We start from the raw sequence: 19816 nt of genomic DNA, 5'->3' as shown, positions 1-19816 counted from the left end.
GCATAACAATATACCGTATTTTTTGCTCTATAAGACTCACTTTTTCCCTCCTAAAAAGTAAGGGGAAATGTGTGTGCGTCTTATGGAGCGAATGCAGGCTGTGCAGCTATCCCAGAAGCCAGAACAGCAAGAAGGATTGCTGCTTTCACTGCGCAGCAATCCCTCTTGCTGTTCTGGCTTCTGAGATGCAGAATATATTTTTTCTTGTTTTCCTCCTCCAAAAACTAGGTGCGTCTTGTGGTCTGGTGCATCTTATAGAGCGAAAAATACGGTAACTCTAAGCAAAGAAGACTTGGAGTGATTTTCAAGCGGAAGAGAGAGCATATAAACACACACACAGCACGCTTCCCAGCTCCATCTGCTGACCAAGGCTGGGAGGTGGCCAGCAAGATGTCTGCGCCAGGCCACTGTCTCCAATACTCGCAACAGCAATCTCTTAGTGCCATATTATATATATCAAGGTTTCAGCTGATTAAGTCTCTCGTATGAGTAATTCAAACAGAAGTCATATTCACAAGTTGTAAAGCTGACTAAAGCTCCAGCTCCTCCAAAACCATCTCCACCAACAAAATGAAAGATGCACCACTTGCCATCAGTTCTGAACTATACTGATGAGGCCTAGCATCTGCTGAAAATTAATACCATCCACTCTGGAAAAGAGATCATTTGTGGAAGTTATTACCAGATCAGAACAGAGGCGCCTCGTAGTTATAAAAGAGCTTAATAAACTGGAAACAATCGCTTTCAAGTTCCCAAATAAATGGGTGACATTTGTCCTCTTGAAAGCTCACACGCAAGCCTTTCAAAGGATCTTTGGGATACCAGACAGCTTACCCTTTTTAGGGGAAGTTTACACACAATACTCACCGTAAATTTAATACAATTCAGAATGGTGTGCTTACAGTATTGACCTAAAGTTTCTAATTCTTGAGGCTTGATTTAGTGCAGTTATATTCAATGGACTGTAACACTTGACTTTTTTTTTTAACAAACTGAATATTGTTTGTATTTTCTGCAGTAATAATACGATCAACAAAGTCGATTTAATTATCAAGTCCATACTGTACATTTGTCCCTTTGCTTAATTCAGTCTTATGAACTTATTGATTCCATAATTCTATTTTTTAATTTAAAAAAAACTGTTAAAATACAATACCACAGACATACAGGTGTCCCTGGTGATCCTTTAGTTCCTTCATGTCCTGGTGGTCCAATTTCACCCTAAAATGCAAGAACAAATTTCAAATAAATTCAGTATTTGTAATATGAATTCCAAAGAATACCCCATTTTACATCTACACCAGTGACAACCCATGATTACCTTTTAAAACTAAAGGATATAAACTAGACTGCATCCCTGGTAAGAGCTAGAATTCAGACTGTTATATCAGCACAATCTCTCCTCCCCCCAACACCTTGCCTGCTGTTTCAGGGATCTCGCCCTCCCCATCCATTGACAGATGTCTTCCATCAGTGAAAGGGGCATCAGGGACCCCACCCAAAGAGTTTATGCAGTCACAGAATATATGTGTGTTTGTGTGCGTGTGTGTGTGTAAAAATTGCTGTATTATAATTTTATATCTTTATGAATACCTTTTCTCCCTTTATTCCTTGAACTCCAGGGATCCCAGGCATTCCCTTGAAAAGAAGTTGAAACATTTTGAAAGTTAATGAAGCAACATTATTTAAGGTTGTCACTTAGGGCTGCTTACACATTTACTGTGCAGGGTTCCCATAGATACGGGTATGGAAACAGGCAAGCACGTACCTTCCAACATGCATATGAGGCAACATGAGGTGCAAGATACATTTGTGTGTGTATGCACCCCAAAATTTGCTTAGTCCATCACAATTTTCAAGCAGAAAAATCACACTTGATCATAAACTTGTGCATCCTGACAACTTTGCACATTGCTCCTTATGATGAGAAGGCAGGTTACACACTCACTCAATGAATTGACAAGATTCTTGAACTGTGTACATACGAAGCAGCCCAGAATGATTGACAATGCATATAGAATATAGCATTTGAAATCTCTAATTTCCACATCACCAACTTCAGGTGTATTAATATTCTTGCCTGGACTTTACTTTGCTGAACAGTTTGTATCTTCTGCTTCTAATCTATCAAGTTGTACTACCCACTTTAAAATTGGTTCAGTCCTTTGGCATTAAATATCACTTCTATCAAATGCTATATTGGATTTTATTTTATGAAATGTTTTATCTCTGTGTATATGGCATTTTGTTTGTTTTCTTGGTTTCAGAAAGCCCACTACTAGTAAGCTCCTTGTTTTTCTGTATGAAACTTCCTTTTCATTTTTTGAAATACTGGCCTGGAGGAGAATATATTTTTTAAAAAAATAAATCTAAAAAACAGCTGGTTTATCTGTGGCTAGGTTAGTCATCTTTTACTTTTCTATTTGGAAAATTTCTGAGAAACAAGACAGTTATTCCTGTCTTGTTCCTGTGAGGATTTTCATTTTCATTCCCATTTCCCACCCCCACTGTAGCTGGGGGATGCGTTGTGACCCTTCCCTCCTACACCAAGGAACACTGGCAGGGGAATACTGAGAAAAGTACTCAGTGTCTCTACTACCTGATTATAATGCTTCTTTTTGGTTTGGCAATATTGCCCTGAACTATCTCCCCACACTCTATTTCTAGTGACTCATTCAAATGACCACCAAGACACATGGCAGCTACCATAATTTGGATCAGGCCACAAGTGAGCCGGTCACATGGCTTGTTTTATATCTCCTTGCAGACACAGATAAGTATGTGACCTGGTGTGTAACACTCTTTGCAACTGCCGCTAGGAAAATTAGAGCAAATTATATAGCCAAGGTAGCCACCAACTGTAAAGGAGATGAATTTATTTGACCCTATCTACATCAAGCTATATTCTAGCTTTATCACCAAACTCTGAATATAATTGTACATTGTATTAATTAACACTATTTTTTAATATATTAGCAGCCATGTGATAATTTTAGCCTATAAATTTTATTGTTTATTGTCTTAACCTGTATATTAAGGTACTTTTATAGCTCTGTTTAGAGTAGGTAACGTCTTGATAATATAAATGTTTTAAGTTTTCTGTATCAATCCAGTAGATTTTCTTTTAATTGTTGGATGATTCCATGTACATTGTGGCAGCCTTTGGCTATGTGCAATAAAACTGACTGACTGACAAGCGGAAGCTGCCATCATTAGCGCAAAGCCCTGTTGAAATGACAACACGCAAAACTGATCCTGCTTGTTGTGAACGTGTCACGTGACCTGCTTGCCAAGAATTGTCCTGTACTGGAAGGGATCTTGTGACCTGGACATAGCCTATCCCATTAGGTGGTAATTATAAAAACACTGAGGGAAATGGCTTTTCAAATGTCTGTAATTTTAAGTTACAGATAGGTAGCCGTGTTGGTCTGCTATAGTCAAAACAAAACAAATTTCCTTCCAGTAGCACCTTAAAGACCAACTAAGTTAGTTCTTGGTATGAGCTTTCGTGTGCATGAAGTGTGCATGCACACGAAAGCTCATACCAAGAACTAACTTAGTTGGTCTTTAAGGTGCTACTGGAAGGAAATTTGTTTTGTAATTTTAAGCACACTGAAGAGGGAGCAAGCCTCACCAACCTCAGCAGCAAGAAGCACTGTATTCAGAAGTTAGTAGCAAGACCTAACAGGATTGGAATGACGCTACTAGTGAGAGTTTTGACATTTGGCTATGGAACAACATGAGCAAAGACCTACACCGTCAACAGCACAACTTTTTTTTGGGGGGGGGGAGGTTCAAATATCTGTGTTGTTATATATTGGCAACATGGATAGAATGCTACAAGCATTGAGAATCGTTTCTAGAGCAAATTTGCAAAGCATTTCCCAGTTTCTATTGTGTTGACCCTCACAACCCTGTGAGGCAGGTCACTACTGTGTCTATTGTATGGATGGAAACTAAACCAGAGTGATTAACATACACATACCCTAGTGCTGAGTTGTGGACTTTTCAGCATGTCAAGCACAGTAATGTATACGAAGGTTCAATCTGGAATGGCAAACTGGTTCTTTGAACAGGCTATCCTTTCTGGACTGGACCCAAATGCAAAAGGCAGAGTTTGACCTAAGCAGCCCATCAGCAGAAGCCCTGTGCATGGACCTCTGGGTCCCGTCCCCCCCCCAAATTGGCTTTTTTGAGAGCACCCCCCAGAACATAGTGGGGGAAGGAGAGCTATCATTCCATCTGGCAAGCTAGAATGTTTGCACAGGTGTAACGAATGGAACAGTGCAACACTGAATTCCACCCGAAATGTTGCAGGCTAAATATAAACAAACAAACCAATTACTGCAGAGAGGTGCTGCAAAGCATTATATGAAACTATGAGTTCGAAATATAAATTGAAGCTGGGAACTCCAGCAATTCAAGAAATCTCGGCGTGGTGCAGAATTTCTTGATGTTGACTCTTCCAAATACAATAGCAACTGGGCTTCATGCCCATGAATTGAGCTAAGTAAGGTGAAAACACATTTTGTCTAGCTGCCTTTGCCAGGGAAAGAAAAGAAAACTAAAATGCACTTCAGACCAAAGTAAAAAATAAAAAGTAAAAAGTAAACAAAAATCAACAAAAGCCATGTGGCACATTAAAGGCTAACAAACTGTATTATGGAACAAGCTTTCATGGACTAGAGTCCACTTCATCAGTTGTAGGAACGTGGTGGTAATATTGGGGGGGGTGTATGGTAAGCAAACACAGAATCAATGCTACAGCAATTATTCTTACAGAGAGCATGACTGATACAGTACAAATAAACATGACCAACAACAGTACATCAACAGGCCCATCTGCATGTTATACTGAAGGGCCCAGGACTCTCCATTTCTCCCCCATTGTACATTTTTAATTTATATTTTTCTTCAACAAAATATATCCTGCCTTTCAGCCCTCCATAGGGCCCCAAAGCACCTCATAACCAAGTTTAAAAATGTAACACAATGTGAAAATAATAAACAGAAACAGACCTTTAAACCAAAAACAACTAAAAATAACTAACAGTAGCCGTGGATGAAAATCTTAAACCAACCCAAGGCTTGGCAAAAATGAAAAACAAGTTCTTAACATAATCGCAAAAAGCCAATCAGGACCTGCTGAGGTAAGGACAACAGTGGACAGTGGGGTGGAACTGTGCTGCCCATCTGACTGTCCTCTGGCTAATTCACTGCAGCATACCAGGCAGAGGGCAGAGGGCAGAGGCAATGGCAAGGCTGGCACAGTGCAAAACTGCCAATCAAGCCAACTCAGTGCTCCTGCCAGATGCAGCAGTGACTGTGCCAGAGGGAGGTCAGGAGAGCAGCACAGCTCCACCATGCCATCTGCTCCTGGGCAAGAAGATCCACAATCTGGGTTCCACAACCAAAAATTCTCTGTTCTGCATTTTAAGAGACCAGGTTTCTGGTGGCAAAGGAGCAGGCAGGGTCTTGGCAGGCTCATGAGGAAAAAGGAGTTCCTTCAAAAAAAGCTTGGACTCAAACCAGAGCATTAAATTTAAAAGCCAGTGCCATGAACTGAATTCACAAATTATCTGGTAGCCAGTGAAGACTGAACAAACCCAAGTGAGATGTTCTAAAAAATGAGGCCCAGGCAACACTTTGTAAATTAATCCATAAGTATTTTCTGGCTGATTCACCACTACATGGACAAAAAGAGCAACAACAGAGATTTTTCATTTTCTTAATTCAAGGTTTTTCATAGTTCCAACATTCTCCCAAAATTGATCCTGTAATCCATGAACACCACAACATGGTATTAAACGTGACTTACATTATTTTGATTTTAGGTGGGGTCATAGCCAATAGGCTTAAACCCAAGTGTTTTTCATTCATTCATTAGCTTTAGTTTTCTGAGGAATTATTGTAATTCTGATAGCTGGTTTTGGATAAATGCGGGGTCACCAGCAGCAACAGCAAAATAGTGAAATTAACCTTCAAAAAGTGAGGTAACACACACACCGCGAAACAAGTTGTCCTTTTTGAATCTTCTATGTAGCCCACTTAAGGAAGTATCCAAGTGGAGAAGTAAAGACATGAAGAGACTCACCAGGGACAATACCTCTGACCCCTCCATCCCACTTTCATAATTCCAGTTTGTGGAATGTTCCAAAATGTGTAGGAATCTTCCATGGATACAACCAGCTCCCCGCCTGCCTATAGTTACGTATCTTCCATGATTCAGTAACTAACAAAGATGCAAGGTGGAAGGGGGCAAAACCAATATGTTTGTTCCCACTGCCCTCCTCAATATCCCCATTTGGATAATGCGCAAAGAAGGCTGATGCTGTTGGTATAAACATTTGTATGAAGAACAAGTGATGGAAGAATCAGTCATCATCTGGATGGATTTTATTAACAGGCCAGACACATTTACTTTTTCCTTCAAAATTAAATTTCCTAGTTACACAATATCTCTTCCTTGATACACAGAAGGCTGGCAGGAGAATAACCAGACTATGGAACATTTGGCAAGATGATCAACAATGAAAGTTTCAAACATAGCATGAGCTCTCAAACTGTGGGGTGAGCCTTAAACGGGTTGTGAAAGACACTGAGAAAATGGGTAGAGAGATCCAGTGATGGACATGATCCTGCAACAGGGGGCTCTTCCCTCTTCCTACCCCGCCTCCCACCTAAAACTGTGTAGGTTAAATGAATAATCCCTATGTAGTATTGGATATTTGACTGGCCCATTATCAAATAATGAACCAGTATTTTTAAAGCATGAACATTACAAGAATAAAACAAGCAGAGATACTTCAACCACCAACAGTTTTTATACTGATGCTATTTTTTAAAAAAATCTAATTAGCAGCTACTGTGAAACGATGAAACCAAGTTTCGAAAAAATCAGAATGAATTACTAGAAATGTTAGGTAAATGTTTCTGTAAATACAAACAGTGTACTCAACAGCTGCTCTATTTGACTTTTATTGAGGAATATCCAGGTCAGCCTATAGTTACAACTGTTTATTTTAAAGAAGAACTTTAAACAGAAATAAAACTAGGGATAACAGTTATTTAAATAAATAGAAGTCAGATTCAAAACAGTATGGGTGGCCCTTGCGAGTGTGACCTTTCCAGTGGTGACTGTTTCTGTGCTTGTTTGTGGAGATGCCTGAGGTAAAAGCAAAGCCCCAGTAGAACCTTTGCCATGCTGCCATGCTTGGTATGGCACCACCAGCCACAGTTCCTGGACACAAACTAGTCTCACTCCTGCCCTTGCTAACTAATGACACCATAGAGATGCTTGTGAAAGCTAGTCCACCACCACCTACACATAGTATTCTTGGCTTCATTGAATTCTTAACAGTGGGTGGCCACAGCCAAATTATATTTGACAGGTCAACTGACTGGTGTGCCAACTCTACCCCTAGTAAAGGATCGTCATTTATCTATATTGTAGTTGTTGAAATTATTGGTACCTAATAATTTTAGGAGCAGGTCAGAAATGTCTTGTTCTGTTCCACTTCTAATATCAGTGTTTGATCAGTGTCCTAAATCCACAGATTTGTGCGTGCAGGTGGCACATGGGCCGCCTGTGGGAATTTGAGAAATAGCTCTATTGGAGGCCTGACAAAGGTTGCCTTAGAGAGGGGATTATCTCCTGAAGGGAGTTTCACATGGGCACAAGGCAAGGCATTCAGTCACTCGTTCTTGAACAATACACATCTGGCATTTGTTCTGAAGCCAATATGGCGCCCCTCCAGATGGTAGGAAACTACAACCACTGCCAACATTGGTTGTGGCAGATTGTAGTCCAACATCTGGAGGGCACCAACTTGACTATCTCTGATAAGGGCAAATAAGATGGCAAGAAGGCAGAATGAAGCAAGCCCTGGAAACGAGCAGAAGAAATGCTGCAGCCTACTATCACCTATGGGAATTAGGCTTTATCCTAAGTTTTTTTGGCAGAGCAGCCCCAGTTAGAGAGGTATCTGGATCAAGCCTCTCTGAATTCAGCCACTTTCCTATGACTCACCAATAAATGACACATCTGGAATATCTGGGTGAATCTCCGAAGCAAGCATAGTAAAGTTAATGATTAATATATGGAACATTGAGAAATGCCCTGCACAATTTAGAGGCTGCTAAAATAAAAGTAGTTTCCCATCAGCCTTGTTTTCCTATTCAAATACCACTTACCAGCAGCTGCAAAGGCTACTTAATGTCTGTTCAACCCCAGAAGGGCCTACAAAATTGGGATTTTCCTTTGCTTTCCGGGTATAGTTTACTCTCTTTCCTAACTTGCATTCATTTTAAGTGACAGGGCTGGCTTGGGCCCAAAGGAAGATGTTCAAGAAAGGCATTCAAAACCCCTTTTAAGAGTTTGCTTCACACTTAAACCATCCTGAGTTCTGGAATTGTTTTAGAAAGCCACTAAACGAATTCTTTACATGCAACACACAGATTCATAGCCCAAGTAAGTTAACAGCCAATGTACTGTATGCGGTTGATTGGAAAGGCAGACGTTACCTTAATTGTCAGGGTAATATTTCTGGGTGATCAAAAGATCAGGCCTATCTTTTAGGCCTTGCCACAAAACTTGTTAAATTCAATCCGTGTCATTAAAAAATACAAATTTTGCAAGGGTTGCATTAACTGAAATGATAAGGAATGCCTGTCTCTAATCAAACGCTAATACAAAACAGATTTTTCATGCAATTGTTAAACCACCAAGGGAAACAGGATCTTTGGAAGCACTACAAATGGGAAAAGTGCCACTCTCTGGGAGTGTTAGAATAAATTGTATGGAATAATTCATGATTCACTGGCTTAAGGGGAAAATAGCCATTGGGGAAGTCCTTTGTAGAATTAACCCTATTCAACAGGACACACATCTCCAATATATCTTTCTTTTCTCTGTACAGAAGTTTTCTGCAAGAGCAACAGGGATAAACACTACTTTTAAACAGAAACTCAAACGTGCCATTTTATGTATCTGATCTCTGTTCAAAACTTAAAGAGTCTTCGGAGAAAATAAATATCCTTAAAATCTTTCCTTGGCTAGTACTCAGACCACCATACCTGCTCTTGTTGTTAGCTATATCTTAACACCAATCCCTTCATCTGCTATCACTACTATTGATGACATGTCTAGTCTACTGCTCTTCAAACTTTCTTACTCAATTCTCTTCTGCATTGGAAGAATTAGCCATTAAAAAAACTTGGGCACAGTCCAACCAATGGCCCAGCAGTCTTAGCATTGTATCCAATGGAATTCCATTCGCACTTCTGGACTTCCTCTTCCTCTCCTACCCCCATGCCCTCCCTATAAGCCCCCCCCCCCAACATCTGCTTTAGATGATTGGGGGACACATCGGAGCAGATTCACAGAGAATGGATGGTGCAGAAGACAGGAGAGCCCCATTCATGAGTGGAACAAGACACTGGATTCAATTCTGAAGAGTTACCCTCAGGTAACATGCTTTTAATTCCACCATATGGCTTTAAATGTGGCTACCATTAGCCACACTGTGCTGTCTGCAATTATGAGCAGATTTGTGCATAGGAAAGAGAGGCATATAGTGTTTAGTGGAGGCTTCGTCCCTCTGTGCGTATGTGCATACACATACACACATTTGCAATTTAAACCCCACACAGGAGCAGGAGGACCACTGAGAAAACAAAGAGAAGCTAATGTAATGGGAAAGGCCAGAGAGAAGATTGAAGGAAGGATGCAGAAAAGGCAAGAGAAGGAGCAAGTGAAGTTAGGGTAGGCTTGAGGAAAAAGACAAAGGAGGCAGGAAGCTGAGACAAGACAGAAGTAGCTGGAAAGCATTCCAAAGAAACCATGCAGTGCTTTGGCTGAGTGGGCTTCTATTCCTCATTTATGGCTAGACTGCATCATTCTCAAACATCTTATACATGTGGAAACAACTAGGAACGTAAAAGAAAAGAGAAGAAAGTCAAGTAAAATTATGCAATGCCTGGCTAGATAAAACATTTGACTACAGTAAAATAATCACAAATAGAATTAGAAGTGCATTCAAAAAGGAAATTAAGTGAGAAGAAACCAGATTTTAAAAGAAGCCCACAGCATGCATTACGTATTTTTAAAATATAAAATTGTGTAAAAAAGTTATATTCTCTTTCATCTCCATTTGCTTCCTGAAAACCAGACACAGCACCTTTTCTTTCTCTTCCTTTCTTTCTCTCCCTATAAATTATTCCAGTGCATAGGAAGTTCAGAGCTACATATATGTTGTAAAACAAATTCCTTGCCAAAAGAATTACGAAATACATTCCTAGTGTAACAGAATAACTGAGCACAATCAATGAGATTAGGAGCTCCTAACTCTCTGTTGAATTCATAGCCATTAGGTTTGTCTGAAAAATGAAAACATTAATCATTCCAAATGATCACAGCTAAGATTGTTTAAGTATTTGTTGCAATCACCCTTTAAATTAAAAAAAAAAAAAAACGCTCATCAAGCTTATACTCTGGGTCTGGGCAAATATCAAGGAATTAGCTTCCCTAAAGGCTGCACTCATGGAGGAAAAAGGATTCACCATGTTGAGAGACCCAGTGCATGCTGGCTCCACCCGTGCATTCATGTGTAGAGCAGGAAGGTTTGAAAAGGGAATCTAGGTGCATTCAGCTGAATACATTTAGATATCCCTTCATGGTTTGGAACCCTGGGTGGTTGGGGGTAAAGCTGCTGTAACCAAAGAAGTTGGAGATTGGACTCTCTGTACAAGTCCATGCAAAAATGCATGAACAGGGTTTCAGTGAACATGCAAAAAGATACCCAGGTTGCTCCTCTACAGAACTCCTCCAAGGGGTATATCAATCCAAGAAAGCTACCATGGGATACAATTTTCTCAAGGAATTCACAGTAACTCAAGGTAGCGAAACATCACCCGCTACTTTTAAGCCATCTTTGTAGAGTAGCCCTACATTCTTGAGGACAGCTAGAATGATATAAGGATGGATGTCTCTTCTTTTTAACATCTGCCACCCTTTCTAAATAGAATTTACGAGGTTCCCGATCCAGAACAAGTGCTGCACCCATTCTGACTTCAGTTGAATGAGATGGCTAGACTCAATGACAAGCTGTAATCAGTCTTGTCTTAATAAGGTAATGTCTTTGGCTAACACTGAACAGCTGAAATTAATGAATATTTATTAGGAATTATGTGAGGGTTTGTGTTGTTTTAAAAAAAGCTCATCGATTCATGGGAAAACAAGAATTGAGTTATCAATGAACATACATGAAACTGAAATGGATCAGAAATAGATAACCTGTCCATTTCTAACCATATGCAAAGCATATTTCCCTAGAGAAACTCTCAGCAGATCAAGTGATTAATGGACTGAATGTATCATGGGATATCCCGTGGGCCTTAAAATTCCAAAGTCTGCCTCTGGATATATTTTGAGGTTTACTTGATTAAAAAATATACTGTGTGACCCACTCAAATGCATATCCTTGGTTGTTGGGCTTTACCATCATATTCCGGAACACTAATTTCTGTCCAGATCACACACATCACTGTTTCTCAGATTACTAAAATATTTAGTCTTTTACCATCAAGCATAATAATGAACAAATCACAGGCCCAGTTCAGACATAATGGAAAGCAATGGTTAGGTCCAGGCTTGTTCTCATTAACCACAGTTCAGTTTTAGATGTCACAGAGAACTGTGGAAATGAAAGCCTCTGGTCTCCGCCTTGCATGCATCCAAGAGGAGGAATGCACATTCATGTAGTGAGAAACCATAGTTTCCACTTACGAGAAATTGTATTCCAATGCATCTGTTATTTTGCAAGTTCAAATATAAGAAAGAAGATCTGAAAATCACATGGCAACTTACCTACCTGGTTATATTTTTGGATTTGTATTCTACCTTTTAACAGACTCAAAGGGACTAGTGGATAATAAAACACAGACCTAAATTTTAAGAAGGACTTAAACAATTTGCATCCAAATTTCACTGGCAGAAGAATAACATTGTTTGTTTATAGGGAATACAAACACTGATTTTCCTGGCACCAAACATGGCTGAAGTCAGCACAATGAACAAAAATGCAGACAGCGGTCCAGGCATGTTCCTCAAGCATCTCCTACTAGCAGAGATTTTGGACATGGAAAGGTATCATATGTTTCTACTGACCCAGTTTTTATCCTCACTGTACACTAGTTTCAGACCACTGTAACTACATAATAATTTCTCTGATGTTCATTCCCAAGAATAACTGTAAATCTAAGTGTTTGAAACAACCTAACATTTAAACACATATATCATTTTGAATTATAGGCGGAGTGGGCAATACAGTTAATTCAACTTTTTTGTTATATATTTAGTAGTCATTATCTAGGACACAGAGACTGCTGATCAGAAGAAGCAATTCCAGTTCTCTTGCTCATCCAATGTTTATGCATCCTAGTAACTATGAAGTCACTCACATTGGCAGAATCTTAATTTGAAGTGCAGCCTCAGAATTTATTTTTCCCCAAGTGCAGGTGCACTCTGGTTATGTATGTCAGCAAGTGAATTCAGAGAACCACTTTCTCTTATCACTAGGAATGGGGGGCGGATTCAATTCAGTTCACATTTAAAGCTGAATCTATTGAATTTGTACTTTCCAGAATAATATGAATTTGAATTTGAATAAATTTGAATATATTAGCGAAAATAATATAAAAAAAATGAATTGTATTAGGAGAAATTGCTTGCAAAAATACAAAACTGCATGAAAATGTGCTTGTTAAAATAAATTCACACAAAAATGCTGGTGGGGGGGTTAAAAAATATGTATTTTTGCAAATTGCTACCAAAATATGGAGAACTGAATTTAAGATTGCAAAAATGAGAAATGGAGAGAACCAAAAATGACAGATCCCTTCCATCTCTGCTCATCACACTGTGAGATCCTTACACTGAGGTCTACATAGAAATGCAATGCAAACCTCTGTTTATTTACTCAGAAGTAGGTCCCACTGTTCCCTGATTCTAAGCATGTATGTATGCCTGTGAGCCACTATTTTGAGGAGGTCTGGTTCATGGGTAAGCCTGATCTACTCATCAGTATAATAGAGCAAACTGGACTCAAACTTCCTTGACACCAGACCTCTAAAAACATATATTTCCAAGAAAAATGTTGAACCCCTGCAAAACTGTAACAAAATATCAGTGCAAAATATAACTAAAGTATAAAACATTGGGGTGGACTTACAGGCTCTCCCCGTCGTCCTTCTAGTCCTGCAGAACCTGGTTGTCCGGCTTCTCCCTTAATATTGATGACAAACAGTTAAAATTAGTTCAAAATATTAATTGGTTAAAACGTTTGCCTTTCGGTGCAGGGCTTTATTTCATAAAATGACATGCACTTTCTTCAGCCATTATAGAGGAAATGAGCAAAATCTGCTGGAAAAGTATTACATCACCATGAATAGCTATGACATTTCTTCCCACTGCCCCAAGCCATTGTTTTGGTTATCCTCCGGCACTCATCTGAGTTGCAGACATTGCACGAGATCCAAAGAGGTGTCTTCAGACTACTAGTCATATCTTAAAGCTCCTCCCTACTACAGCCTCTCATCCTCCCCACCCTGAAGAGCTGCTCCTGAATGTCAGAGAACCCTCTGGAAATGGCATCCAATGCAGTCCAAGTGGCTGCTTTACTCAAATTTCAGAAACACACATATGCAGACATGGTCCTTTAGATGTAAACCCTCATTATTTTTTGGAATTGTGACTGCACCAGTCACTATTTTTCTTTGAACAAGAGAACGAAGGAAGAAGGTTGCCTTGCTCGTACTTCGGCATATTTATTCAAATCTAAACAAACTGATTTGAAAGGCTGACTTGGCAGCCTTGGCAGTAAAACTAACTCTGGGCATAATGCTGCCAAACCTCTTCTTTTCAGGGAACCTGTTAAAAGCCTGGCTGTCTTTCTGTCTGCTAGCTGTGATGGTTCATTAGCTGTGATGGTTCATACTGCAGAGCCCTTAAGTCACTGATATCCATTGTAAGGGAGACTGGGGTACAGTGGTTAGGTTGTCGGACAAGGGCTGAGGAGACCCATGCTAAAATCCCCACTCAGCGACAAAGCTGAGAGTGGATCAGTCACCATCTCTCACACTAAACATAACTGACAGGGTTGTGAGGATAAAACTGAATTGTGGCTTGAATTTAAGGAAAAGTGTAGCCCCAGCTTGAATTACCAAGTGAGATCCTTCCTTTGCAACCACAGCTTGACTCACCTCTGAACAAGAAGGGATGGTGCAAATTAACAGTGACTCCCTGACAATTAAGAAACCAGGAGCCAGTCTCAGAAATGCTGTGATCTGCCCTCACCCATCCCCAAAGTAAATACACTCCTCCCCCTTAAACCATGGTTAAGCACTGTCAGTGCCAACATTAAGGCTGTACGGTTCCCTTTCACCCAGAATTCAAATCTGCAGTTTAAATTACATTGCAGGTACTACTGTGAGGGGAAATCCTAGCTAGCTTTAACCATGGTTAGCACTGGTGCTGAATGACTAATTGCTTAGCTGTGGTTAAGGACTGGATGTGTTCTTCCTTCTGCAAGAGGAAGGAGCTGCGGAATGGGAGTGCATGATCTCAATTGTGGTTCATAATTTGTTAACTATAGTTACCAAAGAGCCAGCATGATAAAAATAGAGCACTTGTTGTCATAAGAAGCATAGCAGTTATGGGGAAACTATAGGGAACATCTTGATTTAGCTATAGCTTTGAAACTCGGCAACCATGATTCAGAGATTTGCAAATCATGCCTGATGTGGATCTGTCTGCAGTAAGAAGGGTGAGGCTGGTTGAATCTATTTTTTTTTGCAGCATTTCTAGAATCAATGGAAAGAGACAGGGGAGAAAAACTCACCCATTTCACAAAGAAGGGTTGCATTTTGGATCATTCCACAGAAGAGGATCCCCATGTGTGTGACCACACAGAGGCCAAATTGTAGAAAGGATGGGTTTGGTGTGCAGCAAAGTATTTCTTACTGTTTCCAAGAATAAATCTGTTTCTGAATTTTTCTAAGAAAATAAGGAAGGCTCCAGCAGAAATCTCCAAAGATGCTTGTAAAAATCCTCTGATTTTGATTACAATAAAGCCCAAAGTAAAGTGGTGTTTTATGGAGAGCAGATGTTCAAAGGCAAGCTGACAACATTTTACTCCAGCAGAAATAAGAGACTACTGCTTTTATAGCTTAAAGAAAATGAGCAGCAAACTCTTCCTTTTCTGTATCTACCTGTTATCAAAGAGTGACTCGAGAATGTAATGCTTCTCAAACATAAAGACATACAGTTTTAAAAGAATGCACTGAGCCCACATCACCAGCAGGAAAAACCATTCAGATGACAATCCAATACATTCTCCCTATTCCCTCTATTTCTCATCTTCAGCTACTGAGTGCTGTTGGTTATGCAGCCAAACCAGCACCACCCATGAAGAAAAAGCATCCATGAGGACTGTACATGTGTTGAGTTTACAGGAACAGGGGTAACTACAAGAGCCTGTGCTGCAGCAACAAAGAAAGCTTTGGTACGGGGGCAGCACCAATGTCAGCATTTAAAAGGTAAATGAAATGCAAGTAACTGCATATGACTTCAGTCCTCCTCACATACATTTCATTATTATTAGTTATTAATTACCTTCCACAGAGGGACATGGGTGGCACTGTGCGTTAAACCACAGAGCCTAGGATTTGCCGATCAGAAGGTCGGTGGTTCGAATCCCCGTGACGGGGTGAGCTCCCGTTGCTCGGTTCCTGCTCCTGCCAACCTAGCAGTTCGAAAGCACGTCAAAGTGCAAATAGATAAATAGGTACCACTCCAGCGGGAAGGTAAACAAAGTTTCTGTGTGCTACTCTGGTTCGCCAGAAGCAGCTTAGTCATGCGGGACACATGACCCGGAAGCTGTATGCCGGCTCCCTCGACCAATAAAGTGAGATGAGCGCCGCAACCCCAGAATCGGTCACAACTGGACCTAAAGGTCAGGGGTCCCTTTACCTTTACCTTACCTTCCACATATATGTCTCAAGGCAATGTATGCAATATAAAAACAGCATAAAAATAGTTAAAAACAGCACAGATAATGTCTTCAATTGTTTCCAGGAAGTGCAAACAGAGGGTGTTTGCCATCGCCTGACCAGAAAGTTCAATAGTGAGTGCCTGTCATATCTTAACCAGAATGCTGTTCCACGAAACGGGGGCAGCCACCCTGAAAATTCTCCAAGTTACTATGCAGGGGCCTCTGATCTCTTTGGAACTAGCAGGGGAAGCTTTCCTGCAGAACACAGTGTCCTACTGTGTATTCAAGGGATGAGGCAGCCTCTCAAGTAACCTGGTCCTGAGTTGTATTGCTCTTTGGTTAGGCTGCAGCTTCAACAGGGTAACCACTGAAACACAGGCATGCACACACACCCTCAAATAAATACAAGCTCCCTTCCCTCCCCCACATACAACCTGTAGGATCATTCTACTTGCTTTCTCTCATGGGTGCAAGCTGTCTCAAGAGAACTAATGAGCTGGGCATGCAGGAGTTAACAGGACCCAGCAAGTTTCACAAATGTTTTGCATCTATCCCCTTCCCTAATATAACATCTGGCTACAGGCAATGAAACAACCAGGCTGCTTTATGCAAAAAACCATGCCTGCCTGCAATCAATTTCCTCCCCAACTCCAGGGAGGCTACTCCATTAAGGCTTTCCTTAGCAAGGGAGATCCCAGACAACCTCTCCTGGGACTAAGTAAATACTGTGCTTCCTTTCTTCTTTTCTTTTTTTTTGTGGTAGACATCTTTGCTAGCTCTTTGCATGGGGCATGTGTGCTAAATCTTTTCATCCTCTCCTCTGCCAATTGCCTTGGGGTTGCAGAAGTGAAGAGAAGGGGACTTTGGCCAAAAGACTAAACGCTGGGGGTAGCTGCTGGGGGTAGCTGCGTTGCTTCTATCCAAACCAGAACACCAGCAGAGGAAGAATATGAATGACTATAGGGAATGTGAATAGGAATGACTGCTTGAAAAGCAAATGCATTCCAGCACTGCCAAATTTACCTCCCTCCTCTGTCTTTCCCCACTAACTCCCCTTCCCTTATTTGCCTTGTCTTTTTAGTCTGTAAGCCTGTTTGACTGATGAGAGCTCTTTTGGGAGAAAATATGCACCTGAAAAATGGGATAAAAATCGTAATAAACAAATAATAAAACACAGGGAGCTCAAGCATAAGCTCATAGACTCTTAACGCAAGTTCATTCTCAGTACAAGATATTTGTCCTATTGCATTTAAATAGATTCAATATTTCAAATACCTTAAAACCTGGATTTCCAGGTAGGCCGTCTTTCCCGCTGCTCCCAGGATTTCCCTGTGACAATATAGTGAAGATGCTATTATTCACATTATGTAATGGGAGAGAACAGTCAAAAGGAAAAGGGAAAGCAACAACATGAAACTTACAGGCCTCCCAGGCATTCCAGGAAACCCTGCTGTACCCCTTTCTCCTTTTGCACCCTGTCAAAAGAATAAAAGAAGGCAATAAGCAAGGCAACTGTATTGTTTAAGCAAAGTAAGCCAGTGTGTCATCACGACCTGAGGCAATTCCAGAGTGATTAATCCATGACACAACATCCATACACATGCAGTGAGGGGAAGTCAGCTCATCAGTTCCTAGAATGACCCTGGCAGGATAGATTATTGTCCCATTGTTCATAAACCTGGAGCACTTACACTCTACAGCTGAATGGCATGTAGAGTGTGTTTGGTGTATAGAATATCTGGAGTGATTTTAGGCATGGCAGCCTTTCACTGGAGACTACAGAGCTCCTGCCAAGGCTGAGGTGGGAGTCACCAGGGAGAAAAGGTGAAAGGAACACATCATTGCACACTCTGCCCTCCATCACAAGAGAAAGGACCATCATCCTGCTAATTCCAGAGCAATCACAAAAATGAGAGATTTAAACATGCCACAAGTACTCCAGGCGTAGGACAGTAACAGAGAAGGAGGTTGTTTGAAAGGCACAGGGAGGTATTTTATCAACTTTTTGTGCTGGTACAAGAGTAAGCCCTAACACAAAAGAATTTCCAACCTCTTTCCCCATACACACCCCACACCTCCCTAAATCTGCTCTGGGTGGGTTGTGGGAAGAGATTTAGCAGGCACGTGAAACAAGGAGAGAGGGGAAAATCCTTGCACTGACAGGACTGTGGCATTACGACTACACTGAACACAACCACTGCAGGGGAAAGAAAGCCTCAGGCAACGTCTTCTAGACCAAGGTCTGGCCAAAATGGTGCCTTCCAAATCCTCCTGGACTCCTATTACCCCTAAATATTGGTGATGTTGGCTGAGGCTGATAGGAGTTTATTTCATTTCATTTCACAAAGTTTATACATTGTTTGATTGTAACAACAACAACCCCCGAAACCTCAAAGTGGCCCACAAAAAGGTACAAGAATAAAAGCAAGAAAAAATTACAACCATTCTTAAAAACATACAAAAGTTGAAATACTAAAGCAGATTAAAATTACCTCAACTTTCTAAGCATTTGGGTGGATGCCACATTTGCAACCATTGTTCTAAAGCAAAGACCAGGAGAGAACACAGCACAGCAGGGCACCAGGGTGAAGTCCTGCTAGCCATGAAGAGATGCAGCCAGAGCACTGGGGTAGGGGGACAGAACTTCCCTCTCCCTATGCAAAGCACAGAAGGAAGGAACATGTTGCGAAGATTGTGGGGCTAGTTGGGGTGGGGTTAAGGAGAGCTGGCAGGGCAGGTGGGAGGAAGGAATTTGGGAGCTAGTGACATTCAGCTCTCCTTTGGAAGCCTTCCTGAACCCCAAAGCTTGTATGCAATGCTGAGCTCAGGGAACTTTGCCTGCATCTCTACCAGCAATACAATTTTAAATATTAAATTTATACTTGCCTTTTTCCCATAAATTCCTGGTAGCCCTTGGTCTCCTTTAGGTCCCCTGTCACCCTGGATTAAAGAATGTGCATACAGAAATCATTTTGATTTAAGAAAACAACTTATATTGTTCAGGACAGGATGTCCCACATATTGGGAATCAGTGAGATAGGCAACAATTTAAGTGATTTGGATGTGGTTTGAATACACATTTGCTGTCCTGGAAACCAGCGCCTAAGACTGCAGCAAATATATGTTCAAGCCACCACCTTATAGAATGCAAGTCTGCCTTCACCACCTTGGAGTCAGAATGGCCACATGATGGGACGGTGCCACACAGCTGCCCTCTAAAATACCAACATCACTGCTGCTTGGTGGGATAAGGTCAGGGTGGCAGCTAGGTTAGAGCTGCTCAGGCATACCAGCAGAACCAATCTGGCATTGCTGCTGGTGCACTCAACACAGCCCCAACCTTGCTACAACCCTACTCTGTCCCTATACTGCCCCAGTAAACAGCAGCAATGCCTGGTACTGGGGAAGCAGCTCTGCACCTCAACCAAATAACTGAATGGCAGGGAGAAATGAAAACCCATGGTCTTTCACTGTATGAAAATCCATTGGTAACAATTTATAGCAAGTTCAATATAGAAAAGCTAAATTTCAAACAAATGCCTAAGCAAAATTTCAAACAATTGCATGTCATAGGTTATCAGAAGTATACTAAAGTACAAGGCTATCTGAGGAATATATAACAAAAGACAGGTTTTGAACTGACATTGGGCAACATATGTACATGTTACACTAAACCATGGTTCTGTGGACAAGCCCAAGCAAAACATCAAGCCCCTGCACTCCTCTTTTCTCTCTTCTTCCTGTGTGGCCAGGAAACCAACTTTGTT

The 19816-nt window shown here is 40.9% G+C and overlaps 1 protein-coding gene across 1 annotated transcript in view; it reads right to left on the bottom strand.

The window, feature by feature from the left end:
* The window catches only part of COL21A1 (collagen type XXI alpha 1 chain), a 125084-nt gene that overhangs the window by 21958 nt on the left and 83310 nt on the right, over positions 1 to 19816 (bottom strand). The window contains exons 15-20 of the mRNA XM_081906704.1: positions 18936 to 18989; positions 17471 to 17524; positions 17325 to 17378; positions 13230 to 13283; positions 1594 to 1638; positions 1168 to 1221 (exon numbers count right to left, since the gene is read on the bottom strand). Of these exons, the coding sequence (XP_081762830.1) occupies positions 1168 to 1221; positions 1594 to 1638; positions 13230 to 13283; positions 17325 to 17378; positions 17471 to 17524; positions 18936 to 18989 (315 nt within the window). The remainder of the gene's footprint in view (positions 1 to 1167; positions 1222 to 1593; positions 1639 to 13229; positions 13284 to 17324; positions 17379 to 17470; positions 17525 to 18935; positions 18990 to 19816) is intronic.

The sequence above is a fragment of the Podarcis melisellensis genome (genome assembly GCF_964234715.1).
Source record: "Podarcis melisellensis genome assembly, chromosome: 3".
Lineage (NCBI taxonomy): Eukaryota > Metazoa > Chordata > Lepidosauria > Squamata > Lacertidae > Podarcis > Podarcis melisellensis.
The sequence above is the reverse complement of the archived record's forward strand: the minus strand, read 5'-3'. Positions and strand labels throughout refer to the sequence as shown.